This window comes from Pteropus alecto, unplaced genomic scaffold (genome assembly GCF_000325575.1).
Source record: "Pteropus alecto unplaced genomic scaffold, ASM32557v1 scaffold5, whole genome shotgun sequence".
Taxonomy (NCBI): Eukaryota; Metazoa; Chordata; class Mammalia; order Chiroptera; family Pteropodidae; genus Pteropus; species Pteropus alecto.
This window is the reverse complement of record NW_006441953.1, coordinates 4,105,504-4,130,667: the sequence shown is the minus strand read 5'-3', so window position 1 is coordinate 4,130,667 and position 25,164 is coordinate 4,105,504. Positions and strand designations below refer to the sequence as shown.

General features: G+C 33.4%; 1 protein-coding gene across 4 annotated transcripts in view; it reads left to right on the top strand.

Annotated features, from left to right (window-relative positions):
• PPA2 (pyrophosphatase (inorganic) 2) overlaps window positions 1-24,525 on the top strand; it is a 76,723-nt gene extending 52,198 nt beyond the window's left edge. For 3 of the 4 annotated variants that reach the window (XM_025051758.1, XM_006918889.3, XM_006918887.3), the window contains 4 exons: window positions 2,234-2,319; window positions 9,950-10,019; window positions 22,894-22,930; window positions 24,316-24,525. In XM_025051758.1, coding sequence (XP_024907526.1) covers window positions 2,234-2,319; window positions 9,950-10,019; window positions 22,894-22,930; window positions 24,316-24,344 — 222 coding nt within the window. In that variant the 3' untranslated portion in view covers window positions 24,345-24,525. Of the gene's footprint in view, window positions 1-2,233; window positions 2,320-2,414; window positions 2,832-9,949; window positions 10,020-22,893; window positions 22,931-24,315 lie in introns of those variants that run through there. The other variant, XM_025051759.1, reaches the window with a different exon arrangement.
• The last annotated feature ends 639 nt before the right edge of the window (window positions 24,526-25,164 follow it).

The following is a 25,164-nucleotide window of genomic DNA, read 5'->3' as shown; positions in this document are numbered from 1 at the left end:
AATCAATCAACCAATCAATCTATCTATCTATCTATGGATAGCTCCTTCATCTCAGAATATGAAGAATTTCCACAATAAGTCTTATTCTTCAAATTATGTAGGAAGAAAAACCTGTTTACTATTCTGAAGAGGAGACAGTGACCATTAGTGTAAATCCATAGGGGCTTATCTCCTACGTGTTCATTCTGCCATGACTGAATTAAGCTGCTGACTTAAGAAAGCACTTGAATTTTCTTACTGTCATAGGATTTTTCTATTAGAATACCATAAAGTTATCATATAGTGCCTCTAATATGACACAAATGGAGAAAATAAAGAGTTAAAATCTAAAACATGGAATAATTTAAAGAGTTGTTACCACTCTATAAATTACACATTATAAACCGACATTTAAGTGGATACTAACAAGCAAAGTATATTTCGTAAGTAAGCTAGCCATGTTAATGAAAACTTAAGATTTGTAATAAGTATTTTGCAAGAATACAAGAATTTATTGCTGGACCGAGTATTTTTTAAACATCCTTAAGATCTTGTGGGCTTTGTCCAGGATTATTAAATATTAATATAAAACTATTTTAGATTGGGTTTTTTTAAAAAAATAAAATATTGTAAATGTATAAATTTAAAAAATTTTTTTTCCTCAGAGAAGTATGTTGTATTTTATGTTTGAAATAATACAAATTTCAAACTTATATAGTACTTTTGTGACCCCTTATTGCCTCAGAGTAAGGCTGCCAAGTTATGAATTTATAAAAAAGGCGTTTTGTTTTATTCGTTTATTTCACTTTGACAAGCAAGAATTATTTTCTGAATAAATACCAGGTTGTTTATATAATCTCATTTCTGAAAATAATCATTTTATTAATTGCTTTTTACCGTGCTGTTTAAAATATAATGCCTAACTCAAGAAAATTAAATTGTGCCTCTTTAACATGATTGAAGCAATGGCTTCCATGCCATCTATATTTTTCCTGCCTACTTCTCTAAGCAAGTAGTGGAATTAATTCCAAATAATTGCAATTATCTAAATAATTTAATTTGAAATCTTTCCTCGTATGATGCAGATAATAAATTTGACTTCTTATCTCATATCTTGAGATTTTCCAATACCACCTTACTGAGAATTAAGCCGTTCTTCTTCATCTGAGGCAATAGCAGACGTGAGCCAACTTTTCAGAAGTAAATTCTCCATTATTATTACATCTCGGTTCCCTCGATTTTTTTTTTAAGAGTTTGAGCAAAAATTGATTTGAAGAAAGGGGCATTGCCAAACCAGAAGTGGTTTAAGAGTGCACCCCCATATTCTTTATTTTCTTCATTTCTTATCACAATGTGTTTAGTTGTCATTGAAGGAGAAAAGAGCTAGTATGAATTAGCTAATACATAAGGACTCTTCTTAAGGAAAAATAACAACATTTTGGGGAAACAATATAAAGAATTATTTGCTTTGGAATAATAAAGCAAGTTTTCCTTAGGTGGTTTCTAGATATATAATCTAGCAAAAGGTGTATCTCTTGTTGATTTTGCATTTTTAGATACCATATGAATTTATACTGAGAAAAATTTTGAAAATGTTAAGGCAGTTTACTACCTTTAGACAGTGGCTAATCTAAAATAATTATGCAATTAGACTTCTTACAATTTTGATGACAATGAAATTAACAGATGAGAGCTTGCTTACAAGCTAGGTACTAAGCTAAACACTTTACACACAAAATCTTATTTATTCTTTCAACAGCTCTGTGATTTAAATCGGGGAATGGCAAACATTTTTCTGTAAAGGACTAGATAGTAAATACTTTAGACTTCATGGGGCATATGGTCTCTGTCACCACTACTCAGCTCTGCCATTGTAGCACTAAAGCAGTCACATAGGCCAGGCACAAATGAATGGACGTGACTGTGTCATTAAAATTTTTTTATTTACAAAGCCAGGAGGCAGGCCAGATCTGACCCATAGGTCCTAGTTTGCCAATCCCTGATTTAGATTGTCCCCATTGCATTCCATTTTTATAGATGAAGAAATTAAGATTTAGTGAGATTAAGTAATTTGCCCGAAGTCAAACAGCTGGTAAATAAGGATACTAAGACTTTATACTCAGGTTTGCCTGACTCCAAAGCTCATGTTCTTAGCAATTAATTATCATAGTGAGTATAATGTTAGTATACTGTATTAGTATACCATATTAGTATAATGATGTGATTGCTATGTTTTTTTTTGGTTTGGAACTAGGCTTTTGCTCTTGAAGTTATTAAATCTGCTCACGAATGTTGGAAAGCATTGCTTATGAAGAAGTGTGATGGAGGGGCTATAAATTGGTAAGAATTTGCCTTTTCTGTGTAGCTATTTTATTATTAATTGGTACTAAAGAGCCATATAATACTACTCAGATCTAATTTTTTTTTTTTTAAAGAGAATTGCAGTTTTGTTTTGTTTTTTTCCACTTAAAAAATACTTTATGGAGCATCTGTTTGGAAGACATCGCTGCGTGCTGGACACTGTAAAGCTAAGTAAATGACATGGTTCTATTTCTCAAGAGATTTATAGTTTAGTGGGGGTATTTATAATAATAATGTTATTATAATGTGGTATGTGCAAAGATGGAGTAAAAAACAGTAGCAATTTTTCAACATACAAAACATGGTTATTTTATTTATCTTATAACTACCATGTCATTTCTTGATAAGAACAGTGAAAGTTTTCTTTTCCAAGATCTGGATCACTAGCTGCTTGATTCAGGGGAATCAAACAATATTAACATGTAACTCAATCACTTTATTTTATTTTAAAACATTTAAATGTGCGTTTATTCACCAATCTTTAGATATAAGGCTGAGACCTTTTCTACATAGATTCCATATAAATTATATATTAGATATATTCTAACATAAAGTAAAAAATAAAGATCAGATCCCATAATCCATAATTTTACAATTAATAACCCTTACACATTTTTAGGGTTCTTTTTTCTAACCTTTTATAGTTGCCTTACTCATATCAGAGTTGACACTAAGTTTTTACAGTGATTCATCTTTATTGTGGCTTTTTGGAACCTCAGCAGTGTTAACAGCCTCAGTAGTTTTAGGGCCTACTAAGTGTTCATAGAAACAATTCTCTTTCCACACTCCCTTCATCTCCAAGCATAATTACTGCTGAAATTATAGTAACAAGGACAATTGACATAAACAGGTTTGGGCGCAAAAGCAACTGACTCTTGGTAAGCTTACTGTAGAAAGCAAAAGTACAAGGTCATTCTGGAGAGTCGCTACCACCCAATTTTATCGCTCCTGTCTCAGAATCCGGAGAAACTGGGAAGCCATCCACTCTTCAGGAAGTACTGATTGAGGGTCTACTGCCAGGATTTCTGCTGTGAATACAATGAATAGAGTCCCTGCTCTTTTGGAGCATAAAGTCTAGAATCAAGAGAGACTTTAAAGAAATCATTAGAATAAAGTAGTCAGATGGAATAAAGAAATAGTCTCAAGGAATATTTTATCCAAGTCATCAAGAGGCTCATCTTGCCTGTGACACAAATGCTTGGGCATTTTAGCTTCAGATTCTATTTCTTGTGCAAGCTAAAGTAACACTTCAGCTCTTTGATATCTTCCTGGGTTTTGTTTTTGTTTTTGTTTTTTTACCTCTTATGCAGACTACTCTTTTTTCAAGCATAATTTTAAAATTTAGGTGATTGTTTCTGATTTAAATAGTGTAATTTAAAACATTATAATCGGAAGTCTTCTAGTCCTGTCTTAGTAACTGATAAACTCAATTAGTCTTCATGGTCAGATAGTCTAAGTCAGATATTAATGTGATGAGCTCTGAAAGAAGAGATCTCTAATTTTGTGAAGAGCTATTTCTTTATCGTTTGTTTGCTTTCTTATCTCCTTCCTAATTATACTTCCTGAAAACTTCTGCAGTTCTTGATGAGAGTTGTGAACTTCTCAGGTTTCCTCAGCTACACAACTGGAGACCATCTCTTTGGTTAGTTTTTCTACAACTTAATATCATTCCTTCTGTGCCAATTCTAATTATCTTTGAGGGTAACTTTATTTCTAAGTTCTGGCATCATTTTGCTATCGTCTCCTTGGTGATGATAAAGATTACATTAATAAGAGTTGATACTGAACTTTATACAGTCTTCTAGGTTTTAAGTGTTTTATATGTATCATCTAATTAATACTCACAAGACCTCTGTTAGATATGTATCATTATTTCTTCATTTTACACATGAGGACATTGAGACTGCATTGAGAATAAGTGACCTAAGGTCACACTCCGTGATGGAGCCAAGATGTAAGCCAGATTCTAAACCTACTCTCTTAACAGCTATATTCTACCTCTACCATTTTAAAGAATACAACAAAATTAAAATTTTTTAGCTTAAAAATTATCAGGATATAAATCGTTGGATGTAAATTGAACATCAGAATCTTTAGAATTTAAACTCATTTTTTCTTAAATTTTTTTATTACTACTTGATTTGTAAAATATATTTGCAGTTATTAAATTTTTATTTCCTTTGTCTTTACCAAATGAATTACTTATTTCTCTTAGTTCTTTAAAATGTATTGCTATTGATTAGCAAACTGTTTCCCACTTTTATTTTAACCTGTTTTCCCCACTTAGTTCAGTTTAGGGCCACATTTATCACAGTGGTTCTCTCAAACGACAATGTGTGTAGTGCATCAGAATTTCCTAGGTAAGCTTAGAAAGTCCCCTTCTTTAAATCTAGTAAATCAGGGTCTCTAAGGAGTGTGGTCTAAGCCTCTATATGTTCTAAAAGCTTCCAAGGTGCTTCTAACGAGCCACGCTGGATAAGAACCATAAGATCCAAATTTCTCTTTGAAGAACAAACAAGGCATTCCAAGATTTGGCCTGTGCTACCTGTCTAATCTCATTCAGTCACTTCTTGCCTATTTCATTTTCCAGCAACTTAGAACCACTTGTCATTCCTCACAAATGCCATGTTCTTAGTGATTTTTTTGGCCATTATACTCATTCCGTTTCTTTTGCCATGATTGTCTTCTCATTTCTTGAACTGACAACTTCCTCATCTTTTAAGACTTAGTTTTGACTTTATCTTCTCCAAGAAACTTCCCCTCACAGTAGCCCCATGCTGGCTCAGGTGCCAGTACACTTTGTATTGCCCCAATGTGTACTTCTGTCATTGCATTTACCCAGTTATTAACTACAGTAGCTCCCCCCGCCCCATCCACGGTTTTGCTTTCTGAGGATTCAGTTACCTGCAGTCAACTGTGGTCTGAAATAGTAAATGGAAAATTCCAGAATAACCAATTTCTAAGTTTTAAATTGAGCACTGTTTTTAGTAGTGTGATGAAATCTCACGCTGTACTGCTTCATCCATATCAGGATGTCAGTCATCCCTTTGTCCAGTGTCTCCATACTGTATATGCTCCCCGCCCTTAGTTACTTAGTAGCTGTCTTGGTTATCAGATGATCAGAGAGAGAAACCACATTCACATAACTTTTATTAGATTATATTGTTATAATTATTGTGTTTTATTATCAGCTATTCTTAATCTCTTACCGTGCTTAATTTCTGTCTTTCTGGCTTTCTTGCTTGCTTTCTTGCTTGCTTTTTTTTCCTTTTCTTTTCTTTTCTTTTTTTCATTCTTTCTCACCTATAGCACGTGATATTCCTAAGTGATCTCCCATCCAAGTACTAACCAGGCCCAACCCTACGTAGCTTCCAGATCAGACGAGATCAGGCATGTTCAGAGTGGCATGGCCATAGACACCACGCTTAATTTCTAAAACTTGATCATAGGTGTATATATTGAGTGGGGGGGAGGGGGAATACACACACACACACACACACACACACACACACACACATCTATATAGCGTTCAGTACTCTCTGTGGTTTCAGGGTCTTGGAACGTATTCCCCATGGATAAGGAGGACTCCTGTACTTGGTTTATGAATTTGTCTCCCCTTCTAGAATGTAAATTCTTCGAAAGCAGATGAATAAAGATGCCGTAATCATCTTTATGTTTTTTAGCTATTTAAAAATATCTGTTGGAGTAAATTGTTGAATAATATTTTAAAGCCAACAAATATTTGTTCTTTTTTAATCTAGTAGTGACTCTTCTGTTTCCAGGATTACTACATTTGTCAAATTCTTTAACTGATATTTTGAGTAATTATCTTTTTCACAATAAGTTTTATATTTATTCTTTTTTCCACTGTTTAATATTTACTTTGAAAGCTACATATTTTTATTTTAACAGAGAGAATTTCATTATTTCTATTATTACTTAAAATAACTTTAAACTCTGTTGTAGGAAAAATAAAGCTTTTGGCCATTTGGGTTTATTCTTCAACTCCTCTTACCTTCTCTTTATCCACAGTTTATTTATCTATCTTATTTTTAAGAAAAATTTTCATTTTACCAGCTAATTTTATTTCATTAAAAATTGTTTATTCTGATCCATTTGTCTTCCAAATTTGTCAAGTTTTGACCGATTCTCAAATGCCTTTCTAGTTGTAAATTGCTTTAATTCAGCTACTTATTGCTTCTCTACTCAAATTGTTTTATATTGCAACTACTCTCCTGTTTAATATGTTCCATACAGTACTGTCAGAATTATCTTTGAAAAATACAAATGTGATTGTCATTTTTATGCTTAAAAACTTCATGTGGTTCCCTTCACTTATAAGATATAACCCAGCACTTCTGTATATTAAACAGTGTGTCCCAACCTACTTTTCCAGCCTCATGTTCTGTCCCCTCCCATCTCATTGTCTTTCCTCTGTGAATGCCTGCTCATTCTTCAAGAAGCAGTTTAGGTGTCACCTCTGCAAAGAATTATCATTTTTTTCTCAACAGAATTCACTGTATTCTCAGATGAGCTTTTATATACCATCTGTACACATCTCTGTGGAGAACTTGGAGCAGTTTGTTATTTTTATGTTCTAAATTGAGTTTGTACCTCAGCACTTAGTGACAGGACCTGACACATAGTAGGTAGTTTAAAAACACTTAATGAATGGAAAAATATATATATATTCAAGTTATTTAAGTCTTGAAATTATTTTTTTTACCTTTCCAGCGGAAGGTGTATTTGATCTGTGTATCAGTAGCTCCAGTTCTTTTAACTGTGTGGATTTACTTGTGTTACTTTTCTTCTGCAGACTCTGGAAGTTATGGTCCAAAATCATTGTCATTCTTATCTCTTTACATTTTCTCTCTCCTTTTTTCTTGACTACTACTTTTCTAGAATGAAAAGCCTTGGCAAATCTATATCCTGGACACTGTCTTTGAGGATTCTCATGAGTGTGGGCCCTTGTCTGAGTTGAGATTTTTTTGAAAAAAAATAATTTCTCTTTACTAAAGTTCCATATTGCTGGCCGTAAATTTCACCATTTATGTTTGTTTATTATTTGCAGGTAATTTTCTATTTCTATTTTGTTTACTTAACCAGTTATTTTACACTTATGTGTCTACTAATATGCCTTTTTATTTTTAAATGCAATTCGGGTTTGTTGTACACAGCATTTTTGGAATTGCTTATCTTCTGCTCTAATGTCTTGTTTGCTTATTTTGGTCAGCAAGATTGTGTATGGGCTATATAATGTTTAATCTCATTTGTAATAAACACCATCAGCTTAGTCATCTTTCCTTTGATTTTTCTTCTCCTCTTAGAGGTCATGGTCAAGTTTACAGCTAAAATGAACCCTATTATAAGCTCCATGGGGACTCTGTGGTTCAATATTGTATCCCAGCATCTAGAAATGTCCCTAACAAATAATTTTTTAATCAATAAATACATATGAATCAGTGTTAACTATTTTTACATAAAGGCTGATTCAGAGACATTAAAAATGTTTCCTGATAACATGCCTTTATTATACCTTCAAACATTCAGAGTAAAAATCACTCCATTAATCTTAAGGAAGGTGCCTTGCAACCCAGATTACATACTTTTTAACTAAAAGAATGCCAGTGAAGAAGTTGGCACTGTTTTTAGCTAATGAGAATATAAGAGCCTATTGGAGAAATAGTAACAAGGGGCTTTGTACTCTCTCATCTTTATATTGGTATATCATGGAAGAATTTCTTAAGTCCACTTGTATGTACTTTTCATTTTATTCTTAAAATAGCCATAGTAATAATTTGCCCATGGCAAAAAATGCCAGAGCCTATTGGCTTTCCTAGGTTCTGGTGGTTACTTGTCAAGATATTTTATTAGAGATATTTAAAAAGTCATTCAGAGTTTTAAAATTTTCAGTGCTGGCTTTAATATTATCTCTCTTTTCTAATATTTCTAGTGATGGTTTTGCTTTGTTGTGGGAGTAGAGGATTACTTTAGAAATAGGTTATCAGATTTAACAGATAAAAATATAGAACACTCAGTTAAATCTTAATTTCAGAGCAGTACATCTTTTCAGTATAAATATGTCTCATGCAATATTTGGGATATACATATACTAAAAAAATAGTTTGATGTTTATCATGGATACCACATTTAATCGGGTATTCTGTGTTTTATCTGGCAATATATTGAGGGAAGACTCCCTATTCTCACCATTATTTTCCCAGAATTTCCAAGGAATGTTTTACTTTGGTTTAGTTACAATGTGAAAAACATTATACATAGCATATTTACTATGCACCATGCTTTTTTCAGAGGACTAGCTCTTAAGTCTTTGCAGTGTCTAATTTTTTGCCTTATTCTTTTTATATTTAGTTTTGACTTTCTTTAGGGAAATGTCTTACCTATAAGGCTTTACCTTTTTCAGTTTTTAATTTATTTAAATATGGAATGTAGAGAAGATAATACAAAATAGTTTAGTCTTATAGGTGATAATGCCAGCTTTCATCAATTTTATTCATGTCGGGAATGAAAATATATCTCACATTTTGAGTCTGGTTAGAAAGCAAAATGACTGGTTACTATAATTGCTGTATATCCAATATCTGATTATAGACAGATGTAGTTAAAAAGATAGATAGATGATAGATGATAGATAGATAGATAGATAGATCTTATCATATATATCCCAACATATTTCAAAAAGCCACTGTGAAAATAAATTTGATGGTATATATTCCATAGATCCAGTTGAGGGTGAGGGGGGGTGGATAGGGGGAGTTGCAAGGGGTGGGGAGAGAAAGAGAGAGTTTCATCTACTACTTATCTCCTTTAGGAATCTGCTAATTACTTTTCTTTTCTATTTTAAAAAGCTAATTGGGTTTTACCTCTCTCCTTACTACCTCTTACAGTATCTATTTTAATCTGATTTTTTAATGAAATTTTTAAAAATCAAACTCAACATGTTAGAGAGGAATGATGCCTTTGCTTTCATCTATGAAGAAGGAAATGTGTAATGGGCGGCATGCTTATGGAGATAGCATGCTATTATTGGAAAAGCTTTTGACTTTATAGAACCTTTATTGATCATGGAAGGAGCTGCTGTCTTATGCCTTACTGAACTTCCTTACTTGTAAGAAAGCTGAGTTTTCATGTTCATATGTTTTTCTCTAACCACTCTTAGCTTAATTTTCCATACCTGTCTGAGAAATAGATTCCACAGCATCTTTCAGAAGCCAATTACAATGTTTATCAGCTCACTTAAAGGAAAATTCTTCCTTATCATCATCATCCTATGGGTCAAATTTGTTTTTTTCTTTTCTTCACTAAAGATGAAGTATAATTTTATATGTACCAGAAGATTATTTAGATTTATATACTGTCGTTTAAATTTTTTTTTTTTTAATTTTGGAGAATGGGTGCTGTAAAGCACTTTATAACCTTTCCTGAAAGAATGTATAAGAATCTCAGTTGTCCTGCTTTATATTCATTCAGGTTCTTTTTATTGGCTAGGATCATACAGTCAGTGTGAAATATTTGGAGTTGTTTTTCTTGTTGGTAATTGCTCCTTTTTTTATCCCGTGTAATAATAACATTCTCTTTTTATTTGCAGCACAAATGTGCAGGTATGCGATAGTCCTTTCCATTGCACTCAGGAGGAAGCAAGATCATTAGTTGAATCGGTAAGGGGAAAATGTCCAAGGCATCTTTTAATCTTGTAAATGTCATGAGGAAACCTAGCAGAAATTCTGAAAAATCTAGCAATGACATATAACAAGTCTTTTGGGAAGCATAAGATTTTAAAATAACATTACAATCTTTTTTTTTTTTAATCCAGGGAATTTAAATCAAAAACCTTAAGACCTGTTAGTTGAATTTTTAAATTCTATTTTCTAAAGTACATTAACCTTTTAATTTCCTATGATGCTATTTTTTTCTTGACATCACCAATTTATTGTTGTTTATATGCATTTGCTTTCCTCTGTACTCTTCTGTTTTTATGATTTATCCACCATTCAGTGGCTGCATTGTACCTGGTTGCTGGTATAGGTGCATTTTGGCTCAAGAAAAACAAAATAAATAAGACTCCTCTTTTTCCCCATTTAGTTTGGCTATCTCAAAAGCTTTCCTTTTCCAAGCTTAGAAGATATCCTTGGATTTTTATCTGTCCTAGTCATATTGCTGCCTAGAGACAACTGAATTTATTAGTAAATTAGTGCTTGATTTGGAGATCACTAGATAAGAAAATTTATATTCAGATAATCAAGTAATATTGCTGTATAAAGTGTGTTCAGGAGTGATTTTAGGCTAGAAATCCCATTTATAAATTGTGTTTAAACTAATTATGAGGTAGGAAACTAGTAAATTTAGATCTTCAGGAACAACAAAAATGTTTGCTCACTATGACTGCTTTGAATTTTTTCCCCTGCTAATTCATCAGCTATTTAATTAGTGCCTGCTCTGCATGATGGGATTATAGGTGCTGGGGATGCAGTATTAAAGAAAAGATAGAAAAAGCTCTACCCTCATGTACATAACATTCTAGTTGGGGAGATGGATAATATTTAAATACACAGTGCTATAGAGGTGATAAATGCTATGATGAAAAATGAGCAGAGAAGAGGGGATAAAGCGCCAAGAGTGGGATGGGTATTGTAGTTATGTAAAAAAAGGTCGTCAGGGACAGCTTCACTGAGGATAGCAGTGCCGTGAGTCAAGATTCTTAGAAGTTAAGAGAGCGAGCCAAGGAACTGTCTGAAGGAAGAGCATTCCAGGCTACGGTCCCAACGGCCATGAGACCAGAGGATTCCTGACATGTTCTAGAAATATCAACAGAACCACAGCGACTAGTGGGGTAGAAATGCACTAGGGAAGAAAGGAGGACACGGTATCAGAAATATTTAGATCTGAGGGGCAGAAACAGGCAGATTATAGTGAAAGACTGTGTAATATAGTCTGCAAAGACTGTTTTAAGAATTTTGTTTCTCATTTTGAATGAGATAGAGAATCAGTGGAGAGTTTTGAGCAAAAGAGTGGTATAATCTGACTTAGATTTTAACAAGGCGCCCTGGCTGCATTGCTGAGAAGGCACTGTAGAGAGGTAAGGGAAGACACAGAGCAGCCATTATAGGAATGCAGGCCACAAATTCCGTTTATTTTCTTCAAGTTTTCAATTTCGTATCTACGTAGATTCCATTGTCAACTTAGTTATCAAAATTTATTATTTTTTAGGGAAAAAAATAAAGGAAAACTAACATCTTTTTATCTTTGTCCAAGTAGTCTGTCTCTCACTAATCTCAAGACTATTCCATTTATTTTATTTTTAGATTTATAAATAATATAATAGATACTTGTCTTAAAATTAACTTTAAGGTAAAAGTTTCTATCTTACATCCTGTTTTTTCATTGTTTCCTATCATATTAGTAGGAAAACAGTTCTCTTGGGGGAAAAAACAATTAGAGGACATGGATATAATCTAAATAGTTAGATCTGGGAAATAAAATGAGAAATCAGAAATATTAACATCCTGCTTTAATTACATGGTTTGGTAACTTTGTTGTGCTTCATAATGTCGAAAGTGCTATATGATTTTTCACTGAGAATACTGCAGTAGAAAATCAAAATGCAGAGTAAGCAGTCCTTCTTCACCAGCCCTGATGGAACTTACCATGAGTGGGATTTCACCATTATAAGTTTGTTAAAGAATTGCCCTATTAGCAGCCTCCTGATTCAGGAGGCCAGTTTATTTAACACTTTCTCCTGAAGATTTTATACCTATAATAATTTGAAATTTTTTGTAGTCAAAGCATTTTGACTTGGCATTTTATCTCTTCAGAACCACATTGAGATGTTTGAATCAGAATAATTTAGGTATATATTCCCAGATCTCTCTATTTTGCTATATACCAAACATTGCACTGACATCAAGGTATTGTCAGTTTGCTTGTACTTTGGTTGCTCAGAATAGTTTAAGATGTCGAAGTCATTCCTCAGACTTGATCATATTCAGACCATATCAGTTCTGGGCTTGTATGGAAACAAATCATAACCCCAGCGTTTATTAGTGGGCTCAGATTGAGTGAGTTCACTCTAACAAGTTAATCAACAAGTATAATATATACCCAAGTAATATTATCTTGAGACTGATATATACATGTTAAATGAATGAATTATGGGTAAAACAAAGCCAGATAGCCATACTTGTTTTCACTTTCTAAATCTGTATTGACAGAATACTCACAAAGTGAGATTTCAGGATAAAGTAACTGCTTTGGTGAACAGATACTTTAAAAATACATAAAGAAAAGAAATGGACAATTTTTGAGTAATTAATTGAACCATTGCAGGAAGCTTATACTGGTGAGCATATATTGATCAAAACACAATTAAGTGTAGCATCGAGAGCTAAAGAAAAAATCATTACATATTCACCCAACAATATATACAGATCAGTTAGGAAAAAAATTGCCACTATAACCAAGAAAAAGAAAGTGAAAGCCAACAACCTGATTGGTATTATTTGGAAGCATTTTAGAAACAAAATGGAAAATATATACAGAAGTAATTTGTCATACTTAGGTTAGAGATCTTAAGAAAGAGAGTAGATATGAGGAAGATAAGGATAATTGAAATGATCAAAAGGGTTATTGGGTTTGTTTATGAATATAGATGTTTGAATTATATGCAATCATGAAAGGCATGGCTGTATCAAAAAGAAAGTTTGTTACTTAGATCTCAACACACAAGGGATCCATTGATGGTAGAGTCCTGCGCTGCCCTGTTACTCTGAGTGGTGGGGCTGCAGCCTGTGTCCACCGGCAACTGGAGTAACACTTTGTAATAGTTCAGCCACAGGACCAGACACTTACTTTTTTTGAGGGAGGGAGTAGGGAGGGCGGGAGGGGATACTGTATCAAGTTTTCTTAACCTTCACTTAACTTTATAGCCAGAAAATACGGGACTCTTTCTCAATTCTTGAAGACTATGTAACCGGTAATTGGAACTTTATTTAGGGAGCAAGGTTCAGAGCATTTATAGGGAACAAATAATGTGTGTTTGTATGTGTGTGCACGTGTGAATGTGCATGTATACATACACATGTGGTTTGCCTTTCAGATCTAATAGTAATTGATATTTAAATGACAATTGATTTGACTACTAGGGTTTAAGATGCTACTTTTAGATCCTATACTGTCCATAAATGTTATTTTGAAATATGTTGATTAGATTTAAACAAAATTGGCAAGCTTAATCTAGTAAACATATATAATGTGAGAAGAGTTTTTTCTAGATGTGGACACATCCAAAAATTGAGTATATATTAGGCCACAAAGAGAGTTGCAAAAAAATACCAGTTGATATCGTGCAGACCACATTCTTTATCTGCAGTATAATACAGTTACTAATCATTTATGAAAATATTAAAAGAAAAGAAAAAAAACCAAATCGATGTGTTTGGAAACTAAAAGCACTTCTAAATAAGTCGTGCCTCAAATAAGTTATAGAGTATTTTAAATTGAATAAACTAAATCACTATATGTCAAAAATTATGCAATGCAGCAAAAATAGTTTTTGAGAGAAATTAAATGTATACAGCAGAAATAAAGAAAATTGCAATACTAAACATTCAACTCAACAATTACTCTGTTCTTTATCTTTTTACATTGTAAGAAAGAAAATTATAAAGAGCAGAGCAAATATTTGATGAAATAGAAAACAAATAATGGCAAGGATCAATTAAAACAAAAACTCGAGTTTTTAAAGATAATAATATAGACAAGCCTATTGAAGGATGATGAAATAGAGAAGGCATAAATAAAATGATCAGGAATTAAAATGAAAACATAATTACATAGATATTTAAATCATCAGAAGGAAATACTATGAGATGTTTTTGGCAATACCTTTCTAAACACAGATGAATTAACAATTTTGTTTAAAATATAAATTACCGATATTAAGAATAAATAGAAAACCTAAATACACTTATAATAGTTTAAAAAGACTTAATTATGAAGATGACAATTTCTGTCATATTAATTAATGAATTCAATCTGTTTTTTAATCTGAATCCCAGTAGGGTTTTCACTGAGCATGACAGGATAATCCTGAAATGTACATTAAAAAGTAAAGGGCCAAGAATAACCTAGAAAAGATTAATAAATTTAAAGTTTTAAAAAAAAGCTGGAAACAGCTAAAGATGCCGTAAAATAAGTTAAAAGATAAGCCATTAATTGGGAGAAGATGTTTACATATAAATGACAAAGGAATTAACAACTTTTTCAAATCTATAAGAAAGATACCCCAATAGGGAAAAAAAAGAGCAAATAATATGGACAGCTGATCAAAGAGGATACTTAAATGGTCAGTGAACTCTATCTCACCAGTAATCAGTGAGATCAACCTACAACACAATACAATTTCATAGTTATTAGTTGGCAGACATTTGGAAGGGGCAAAGGAGACCTGTCATACTTATTGATAATGCTTGAAGAGCAATTAAGTAATTTCTGGTTAAGTTGAAGATACTTATAACCCACTACTCAGAAATTACCCTTATATAGAGGTTCTAATAAATGCATTTATATAAATGGACCTGGGGAAATTGGAAACCAGATAAATGTCTATCGATTAAAAACCTGGAGAAGTAAACTATAGTGTATTTATACAGTGGAATACTATGCCACAGGTAAATTAGAACTGCATGATTCTACATGGATAAAACCTGAAAGTGTGATTTTGGGTGAAAAAAGTGTTTGCAGTAGGATATAGTAGGCAATGTTTTTGTAAATTTTAAAACACCCAAGCAGTAATACCATAATTTTTTAATGAATACAAAGAGATATAGTGTTCACATTTCAGAAACAAATGAGAACAATAAACACCAGTGTCAGCATAGTGATTAAGAGAAGTTACTTCTAAGAAGGAAGGGAAATAAGATTTTAAGTTTGATGAGTAGGTAGAAAGACTTCAGTTTTAAAGTTTCTGAAATAACTGTGTTAACTTTTAAAAATCTAGAGTAAGTATGTGTTATATTAGTCTCTGTATTTTCTGTATGTTTGGAGATTTTATAATATAAAAAATTCATCTGCCCAGAAAAAATCAATAGAGAAAATTAATGAAACCAAATGCTAGTTCTTTGAGAAGACCAATAAAGCTGATAAATCTTTAGCCAGAATTATCAGAAAATAAGAGAGAAAACAAATCTTCAGTGTCAGGAGTGAGATAAGTGACATCATTGCCGATTCTGCAGATACTAGGAGAACAATAGGGAGATATTGTGAAAAACTTCCTACCAATAAATTTGACAGCTTGGGTGAAATGAACAGATTCCTTGAAATACATAAACTACCAAAGCTCACTGAAGAAGAAATAGGCATAAACAAATTAAACTTGTACTTGAAAACCTTTTCATAAACACAACTCTAGACCTCGTTGGTTTCCAGTACATTTATTTAGCATTTTTTTGAAGGTTCTAGCCAGCGCAATAAGGCATTAAAAAGAAAGAAAAGACATCCAAATTGTGAAAGAAGATGGCATGAATGCCTATATATGAAATATCCAATAAAATCTACCTAAATACTACCATAATAATTAATTTTTGCAATGTTGCAGTATATAATATCAGTATACAACAAACTATTTTTGTATACTAACAGCAAACAATTGGAAACTAAAAATAAATACGTTATTTATAATGGCATCAAAAATATGAAACACTTAGGGATAAATCCGGAAAAAAATATGAAGAGCCTGTAACCTGAAAATGATGAAACATTGTCAACAGAAATCAGAACTAAATAAGTGGGAAGATATATCATGTTCATAGGTTGGAGGACTCAGTATTTTTATGTTCTTCTCAAGTTGATCTATAGGTTCAATGCAATGTCAATTAAATTTTAATATACTTTTTTTGTAGATAGAAATTTACAAACTCATATATAAATACTAAGGTCTTAAAATAGTAGACTAAACAACTTTGTATAGAACAAAGTTGAAATAGTAGCTATTCCTTATTTCAACACATTTTTGAAACTATAGTAATCAAGAAAGTATAGTAATGGTATAAAACTAGACAAAGAGATCAATGAAACGAAATCCAGAAATATATCTAAATATATATGGACAACTGATTTTTGAAATGATAATCTTTTCAACAAATAGTGCTCGAACAATTGTTTTTTTCATGCAAGGAGAAGGCACTTTAGTCCATACCTTACACTATATATTATAATATATCCTAGACCAAACTTTAAAACATAAAACTAGAAGCCTATTTTGACCTTGGGTTAGTTAGACAGGATTTCTTAGATATGCCACTAAAAGCACAATCTGTTTTTAAAAATGATAGAGTTCATCAAAATTGAAAATTTCTATTATGGAAAGGACACTCTTAAGAGAACACAAAGAAGCCACATAGTACAAGAAAATATTTTAAAATCATATACCTGATAAAGTGAGTTGTATCCAGATTATATAAAGAACTCTCACAATTGAATAATAAGAAAACATCCCCTCTCCAAAACAGTGTGCAAAATATTTGAATAGTCACTGTGCCATAGAAGATGTCCTGAAAGCACATAAAATGATGCTCAGCTTTACTAGTCTTTAGGGAAATACAGATTGGAAACCACTATGACATGCCTATACACACTTTTTAGAATAGCTAAAAATTTAAAAGATTGGCCATACCAGTTGTTGGCAAAAATGTAGAGGAACTGATTCTTCCATACCCTACTAATTGGAGTGCAAAATGGTACAACCATTTTGGAAAACAATTGAGCATTTTCTTGAAAAGCTAAACATATACCTGTCATAAGATCTAGCCATTCTACGCTTAGATATTTACCCAAGAGAAATGGAAATATATGTTCATACAAAGATTTGTTTACAGCAGCTTTATTTGTAATAGCCAAAAACTGGGAACAACCCAAATGTCCATCAACTGAGGAATGATTAAACAAATAGTGGTTATTCATATGAGGGAGTTTCATTAATACTCAGCAATAAAAATAAATGAATTATTAGTATGTGCTACCACATGGCTGAATTTTTAAAAATTGGGTTGAGTGAGAAAAGGCAGATATACATATTACATCATACCATGTGCTATGTAAAATTTTAGGAAATATAAACAGTAAGGCTTGCTGACACAAGGCAGATCAGTGGTTGGAGGGCTTGGGAGAGAGCCAGGAAGGAGGAATTTATAATCGCTTTTATAGGGACTCAGGAAACTTGGGGATGATGGTGAATATGTTTATCTTGATCACGATAATGGTTTCACACATGTAAATGTATCAAAACTCATATGCAGTGTAATTCATGTCAGTGTGAGTCTAATAAAGGTTTATTTGTTTGTTTGTTTTTTGAGAAAAAAACAGTTCTGGAGTCAGACCGTGTAGGTCTAAATCCCAACTCTTTTATTCATAACTTGAGACAAATTATTTGACTTATTTATGCTTTAGTTTCCTTATTTATAAAATAAGGAGCTAGTAGTATCTTCCTTATAGGGCTGTTGTGGCAAATTGAATGAAATAGTCCAGGTAAAATGTGGAGCAGCTAGAAAGTATTCAGTAAATGTTGAGTTTTATTGTCACTGTCGTTATTGGTGTTCTTAGATTAAATTGCCCACAGAGAGAAATCCCTTCTGTTCCAGTCTCTTCTTGAACACTTCAGTGATGAGGGTACATTCCTTCATGAGGTGGCCCGTTCCATTGCTGAATAGTGGGAAGGTCAACCTGGCTAATTTAAATTCTGTGAGAATTAGCCCTATTTTCAGAAACTTAAAACAGGAAGAAGGGGAGGGAGAAAGAGAATAACTTAGTTTCCACAACATAACTTATTCTAATACTTCACCATTTTTCTCATCTGGGAATTTTTTCCTCAAAATTCTCCCACATGCTTCTGTTTAAGCACTTTCTTTGTATTCTGCCCTCTGAGAAATTGGAAAACCTCTAAGCATCATTTAAAGTTGGGGAAAGTTCGAATTAGGTAATTTGTAAAATTTTCTAATATTTGATGACTAGTCATTTTACTTTAAAAAAAAAAATTTTTTTAAAAAAAAAAAAAGATCAAACTGTATGAGGTTCCACACACAAACTCAGTGCATGTAGGACTAAGGGAGAAGACCACACACATTGCTAAAGGAATTCCCAGACCTGCCCCAGACCCTACACAGCCTGGTGGCCTTAGGGGTTTAAAAATCTTAGACTCTGGGATCAGGCCAAGGAGCACAAGGTACCACACTCCTGCTCAGTAGCAGGGACCTAGTCCCATGATACCAGGAACCTGTAGCTCACAGTAGTGATAGAAAATGTTCTAAAAGGTTAAAGACATCTAAAACTGAGAGGAATGAGTGCCTCCCAGGGCATTCTCTGCAGCCTTGGTCTGACTGTTTTCGCCTTTGCCTGGCCAGACTTCCACTAAAAGCAGTCTCATGCAAAGCTGGACCAGGTAAAGTCAAAAGATGACAGTACAGTGGAACGTGAATGCACAATGAGCGCTGCTCTGAAGGAAAAGAGTAAGGGGGAGATTTCAACTTTAGGATGTATTATTCTGATTGCATTTGGTAGATCTTATTTCTTCAGTAATAAGATCTGTAATGTAGTCAAAGTTTTGGATGGTCATTTTATATTTGACGTCAAGACTTCTTAGCTGAATCGTAAAGAGCAGCGCATTCAGGAGGCCAGGGCCCTGGAGTGAACCTTAGTAGCAGTTAACATTAGTATATAGCACAGCTATCTATTTCATCCCTGAACTTGACCAGCCATCTCATAAATGCACGTTGGTGTTTACATGGAAACTCAAAGATGAATCCATGTGAAGGACTTTAGATGAATCCATCAACATTAGGCCTGTCATGTGAGTCTGAGGCATTGTTACCATTTAAGAACAGTAACGCTTAAAAAAATTCACACCAAAGTCATATTTCATTTTTCCCGAGGTCCACAACAAAGACGAATCAATAAAGCAGCTAGTTAAGAAGTGTACAGTCAGGAGTTCTGTGCTCTAGTAGGAAAATACCAACTAATGAATGTTAAAAAAATAGTTTTAAATACAAACAGTGGTGACCAGAAGAACAATGCTACAGTTCCTTACAGTTGTTGGACAGGACTTAACAGCATGCTCCTCAGATAATTTTCTGTGGGTGCATGCTTTCTATCTCCTTAGAGCTGTTGGTGACATGACAGTAAACAGGTTCCTTGCACATCCAGTTATATACATTCTTGAAGAAGTGGATTAAACTTATATAAACTTAAAATACTTTTTGTTTATGTATAACTAAGAAAACATTTGTAGGAAGCTGGCGGGGTTATTTGAAGGAGAGTCACCAAGTGCAGAGCAGTCATATTAATAGTTCATATTAATTTAAAATACAGTTTATGCATGGATAGGAACAGAGGCCAGATTAAGCTTTCTTTGGTTGGTAAAAGAAAGAGGAACACTTTGGTAATGAGAGCACTATATTTGTTTGAAAGAAATTAAAGATAAGAATATTCATGAGAAGTGTTTTAGGAATGAGAAAAGGGGAGGAGATGTCATTTTTAGAATGAGGGTACAAAATAATACCTACTGTAAAATGGAGAATTTATCTTAGGTGAGTAGAGGATGTCTACATATTTCCCCTCCTGAGAAATAAGAGAACTAAAATTTTTTTCTAGTTTCTTAAAAGGAAAATGTATCAGTGGTGACTCCCGAGAGTGAGAGTTGGCATTGGGGCACTTTTAGATGCTGCTCGGTGCATTTCATTCTTCCCGTTTCTGTAAGCAATTGTTATATTTGTTATTATGTTTAAAGGTGATGAAGTCATTGACAGTAAGTGAAGAGTTCAATGCTGTTATGTATCATGAACCCTTGTTGTTATTTTCAGATTTAGATGCTAGTCTCTCTTTTGGCATATATTAATACAGAAAAAAATGTGAAAAATAAATAAAATACCTCCAAGCTTTAATAGTTTATTATCCCTGAGTTTTAGACTTACTCACGATGTTTGTTTCTGTACATTCTGCATATATTCTACCAGCCGAGAAATACATTTAAGAATGAAAGAAAAAAGTAAAAACATTCTGGAAATTATTTTTTAAATAAAGTAAAATGATAAATGTTATAGCTCAAGTAGTTTGTTCAGTTCTTTTCAGAAGTACTTTTTAGGTTAATGAGAAGCTGCTCGGTTATTCTGTTTTATATACCATACATTTTCTTCCTCTGAGATGTTTGGCAGCTCCAGCAAGAAGCAGCTGCTGATTTTAAACAGGAAATCTAAACATCTAAGTTTACACCAAATCTTATAATATGTGTCCTGCACAATCAAACAGCATAACAATTTCAAAGAATAAGCAAGTTACTCTCTCATAGTCTCTTTAGAAAACCAGTTATCAAATCCCAAAGGCCTAATCTCAATGAGTATAATTTTTATGTTATAGTGTTGCTTTCACACCTAGGTTTATTTAAGTCCTACCATCCTCAAAACCAGCCATGGTTAAGCATTTTCTCTGTGTTAGGAAGCTGAATGGAATTTTTCTTATTTTTTGAAGTACTTGGAAAATCTCAAGGATGTTTTACATAAAATTTGTACAGACATCTCTATTTACATTATTACATCATCCTTTTCTATGACAGAAAAGAAGACAAAGCATAGTTGATTAGTCTTTTTTTTTTAAGAGTAGAAAGAAAAATAACTTCAAACCATTTATGATTTGGGGGAACATTTTAATCAGGGTTCTCCAGAGAAACAGAGAAAGAATGAGACAGAGAGACGGAGGGCGGGGGGTGTTTGTGTGTCTGTCTGTCTTTCACAAGAGACAGACAGATGGTGGAAGCTTGGCAAGTCCAAAATCTGCAGAGTGGGCCGGCAGTCTGGAGACCCAGGAGAACCGATGGTAGAGATGAAGTCCAAAGGCATTTTGCTGGAGAATTCCCTCTTGCTTCAGATTTCTTTTTGTTCTATGTAGGCCTGATTGGATGGGGCCCACCCACATCATACAGAGCCATTGGCTTTACCCAGAATTCACCATTTTAAATGTTAATCTTAGTCAAAAATACTCTTCAAAGTGACACATTAACTTAAAGGGAATATTTGAATATTGATGAAATTTAATTTTATTTCCGAATTGTTCTTATTCAGTACTTCCCTTAGACCTAAGCAAAGAGGACCATGTATTGAGTCCTGCTGTTTAGAGGGTCTTGCTTTAGCCCTCATCCAGTCATGTCCCTCACTACAGAGCAAGACTCAGGGACTATAGTTGTGCCCTCACTGGGAGCCCAAGCTCCCCATTCTAGAACACCTTTTGGCTACTCACGACCCTGGAATCTTTGCCCAGACAGCTGCAGGCCTGTTTGCCGGGCCTCCATGGGCATCTCCCCAAGTTTGCGCTCATCACTATGGAGACTGTGCTCACTGTTACTTCTGCAGGGGCCTTGGGAGGATGCGCGTAGGTGTGTGGGCTGGAATTGTCACCTTTGTGCAGATGAGGCTTCTCAATGCAGACTGGAGCTTGGGGTCAAAGGAGAAGTGGGGCAGGATGAGGGTCATGTGCCTCTTCTCTGCACTCTGCTGTCTTCAGGCGGTCTCTGAAGTTTCCAGACTGCTAAATGAGAGCTTCTACGTCATCACAGTGGTAAATTTAGAGGATCATAGGATGAAACATACTTTATATTCTAGTCATCACTTTGTTGGTTTGATTTATAACTTTTAAATATTCGGATGTATAGTATATGGTGTGACATTTCTGCCTTTGCCCCAGACCGCAGATGTTAGAGGCAGATCTTCCCTGTTGAGGGTGAGCAAATTCAGAGAATTAGACGTTGATTATTAAATGTGAAATCTGAAAAGTATTATAAAATCAGGGTGTGGTTATCTCTTGGGGAGATGAAGTTATAACTGTGGAAGAGCCTGTCATGTTCCATTTCTCATTTTGGGTCGTGGTGACTTAGATGTTTATTCTTAGTATTCCTGGGCTTTGTGCATTCCTGTCCATGGAGAATGGATCTTCCAATAAAATGTTTTTTTCAAAAACTTTTAAAAATGTATTCTTATTTAGAAAAACTTTATATCTTAAGAAAACCTTTCAGACTCATTTATCACAAATTATATTACATCTGCTCTAAGAATCTTGGCCTAGTCATCAAAATAAAAAGTTAATTTAAAATTCTAGAAGATGAGTAAATAAATTTTATATTTATGAGTGTGTCTCTGTATGTGTGCACACACACACACGCATGCACATTGTCATGTATGTGTGTGTTTGATTTTTGTTCTCAAGACCTCAGCCAGGGAAGCAGCTGAAAGCAAACCTCTTCTCATTTTCAGTGGTCCCTATGGGTTAATGAGAGAAGATAATTTTAAGTATGCTTTTTTTATTTGACTCTAAGTCTGTGGTTCTTTTATCTGAAAGAATGAGCAATGATAATAAAGGCAAAAAGGAATATTTTTTTCAGTTTAAAGAACCATTGTGTGTAAACTTTGTTCTATAATTTCACGGGGGAAAAAACTTTTGGATACAGTTTCTACATCTAAATATTTATTATAACAGAGACTCTCTGTTCTTATTTTTCAGGTATCATTTTCAGCAAATAAAGAATATAATAAAGAAGGTATGGCATATTTTGGTTCTTGAGCTCAATGTGTAAATTTATTCATTTACAGTTAATTAAAACCAAAAAAAATACAGAAGACTAAAAGTTGTATAAACTAAGTAAAATACTTTGTTAAATAATCATTCAAATTTTCACATGAAATAAGTTTATTTCACAATTTCAGAAAATGAGAAAGAGCACATTTATTACTGTTAGGCCAGAAAATAGTTTGATTATGTAGTTCGTGTGTGTGTGTGTGTGTGTGTGTGTGTGTGAAGTAAAGAGATCCCAGCTAGTTTTGATAAATTTAAAAAGACTCAAAATATTTGATTTGGGAGATTTTTATTATCTCTCATCATTTTAATGAATCATTCATTTTAACCAAAGAGCTTAAAAATCAAAATTTGTAATAGGATTAAAAACATCATATTTTTTATTACCATTATTTGAAGGTGTTTTGAGAAACAAGTAAAAATGTTATATGGTAAATTTTTCAAAATACAAGTATATGCACATATCATTTGTCTTTGAATATATTGAGAGACTTCTGGCCTTTTGCTTAGATATAAAACATTAGAAGTATATTGAACTTGGAAATTTGAAGGAAAAACAAGAACTATTTCCTGTGCATCCAGTTCTAAGATGTTTAGAAAGGAGCAAATCCAGACATGAATTCGTGGGAAAGCAAACTCTATTCCTTATATGGAAAACTAACCAGTTGTTTCTTTGTAATACTATCCCATTTTGGATGTTTGACAGGCAGTCAGATTTTACAGTACAGGGTTTTTCTAGACTTTCCATGCTGTAGCTAGGGTACTAACTTCTGTACTATTTAGTAGAGACTAAAATTACCTAGAAAGAACAGGAAATAAAATGGGAAGGCTCTAGAATTTTTTTTTTCATTTTTTTACAGCTTTATTGAAATATACTAGACAATTGCTCATATTTACAGTGTACAATTCAGTGAGTTTTTTTCAATTATAGTTGGCATACAATAATATATTAGTTTCAGGCATAGGGATTAGAGCTCTAACTCACAGAGCGATCACCCCACTAAATATAGTACCCCTCTTCCTCCTTATATATTTATTACAATATTATTGACTATTATTACTATATTATTGGCTACACTTTACATCTCCATGACTATTTTGTCGCTATCTATTTGTACTTTTAATCCTTTTGCCCTTTTTCATGTAGTTTTAAGTAAGGCTCGATATGAGAGAACTTCAAAGTTAAAATGGAAGTAGCTTTAAATAGAGAAATGTGGCATCCTAAGCTTCTTGATTGTTTTTATCTCCTAAATACTTCTTAAAGATCTAAATTAAATTTGTCTTATTTTTTCTCCCTCTCTCCCTCTTCACTCATTCCCTGACACCCTTATTCCCCCATTTTAAATGCAGAGCAAGTGTGGCACTTCCTTGGCAAGTGATGGAAACATTTGAAGTTCTGCTGTCAAGATTCCAACCTCTAAGGAATTCCAGACTCCGTCTCCTCCTACATGCTAGAGACAGGAAGATCTATTAGAATTTGCCAACTTTCTTTTGAAACTTTTTCCCCAAAAAAACTTTTTTAGATATGTACTATGTAAATAAACACTGGAATATTTGAATTAGTCTCCTCCAGATATTTATTGATATGAAAATAATATTTCATTTAATTTTATAGCAGAAATTTAGAAGCATTGAGTTTTGACCAGTTCGAATTTCTATGCCTGAAGGAGCCCAATGCTTTTATTAGCATTTCTTTCTATAGGTTAATGTAAAGATTATAAATTAGTAAGACTTTTGTAGATGTTATGGTTTTCATGTTTATGACTTATTTTCTCTCTTCAAGTCCATTGGTGGTAGAGGTTTCATTTAGCCAACCTCTGTCCTCTTATTAGTCCTGTGTAAATGTGTTTACATTTATTAAGGCTCTTTCCTATAATTTACTATCTTAGAGGTCCTAAACTCTTTGATTCTTTACTAGTCCCCTTAGTTTCGATCTTTATCTCTATGGCGATGACTCCCCAAAACTACGTAAGATGCCAGGTCTCTCTCCTGGAGTCTGCCCATTGGACATCTCTTTAGATGCCTTTGACTCTTCTGGTCCAAAACTGACCTCATTATCTTCCTTTGTTCTTGAACAATGAAATTAACATTCTCCTAGTCCCCCACCCAAATCCTTGAGATCGTATTGAGCCTCTCTTCTCCTTTCTTTAGTCGTGAAAGTCATCTAAATGTTCTTTGTCATCTCCATTCCTTTACAGC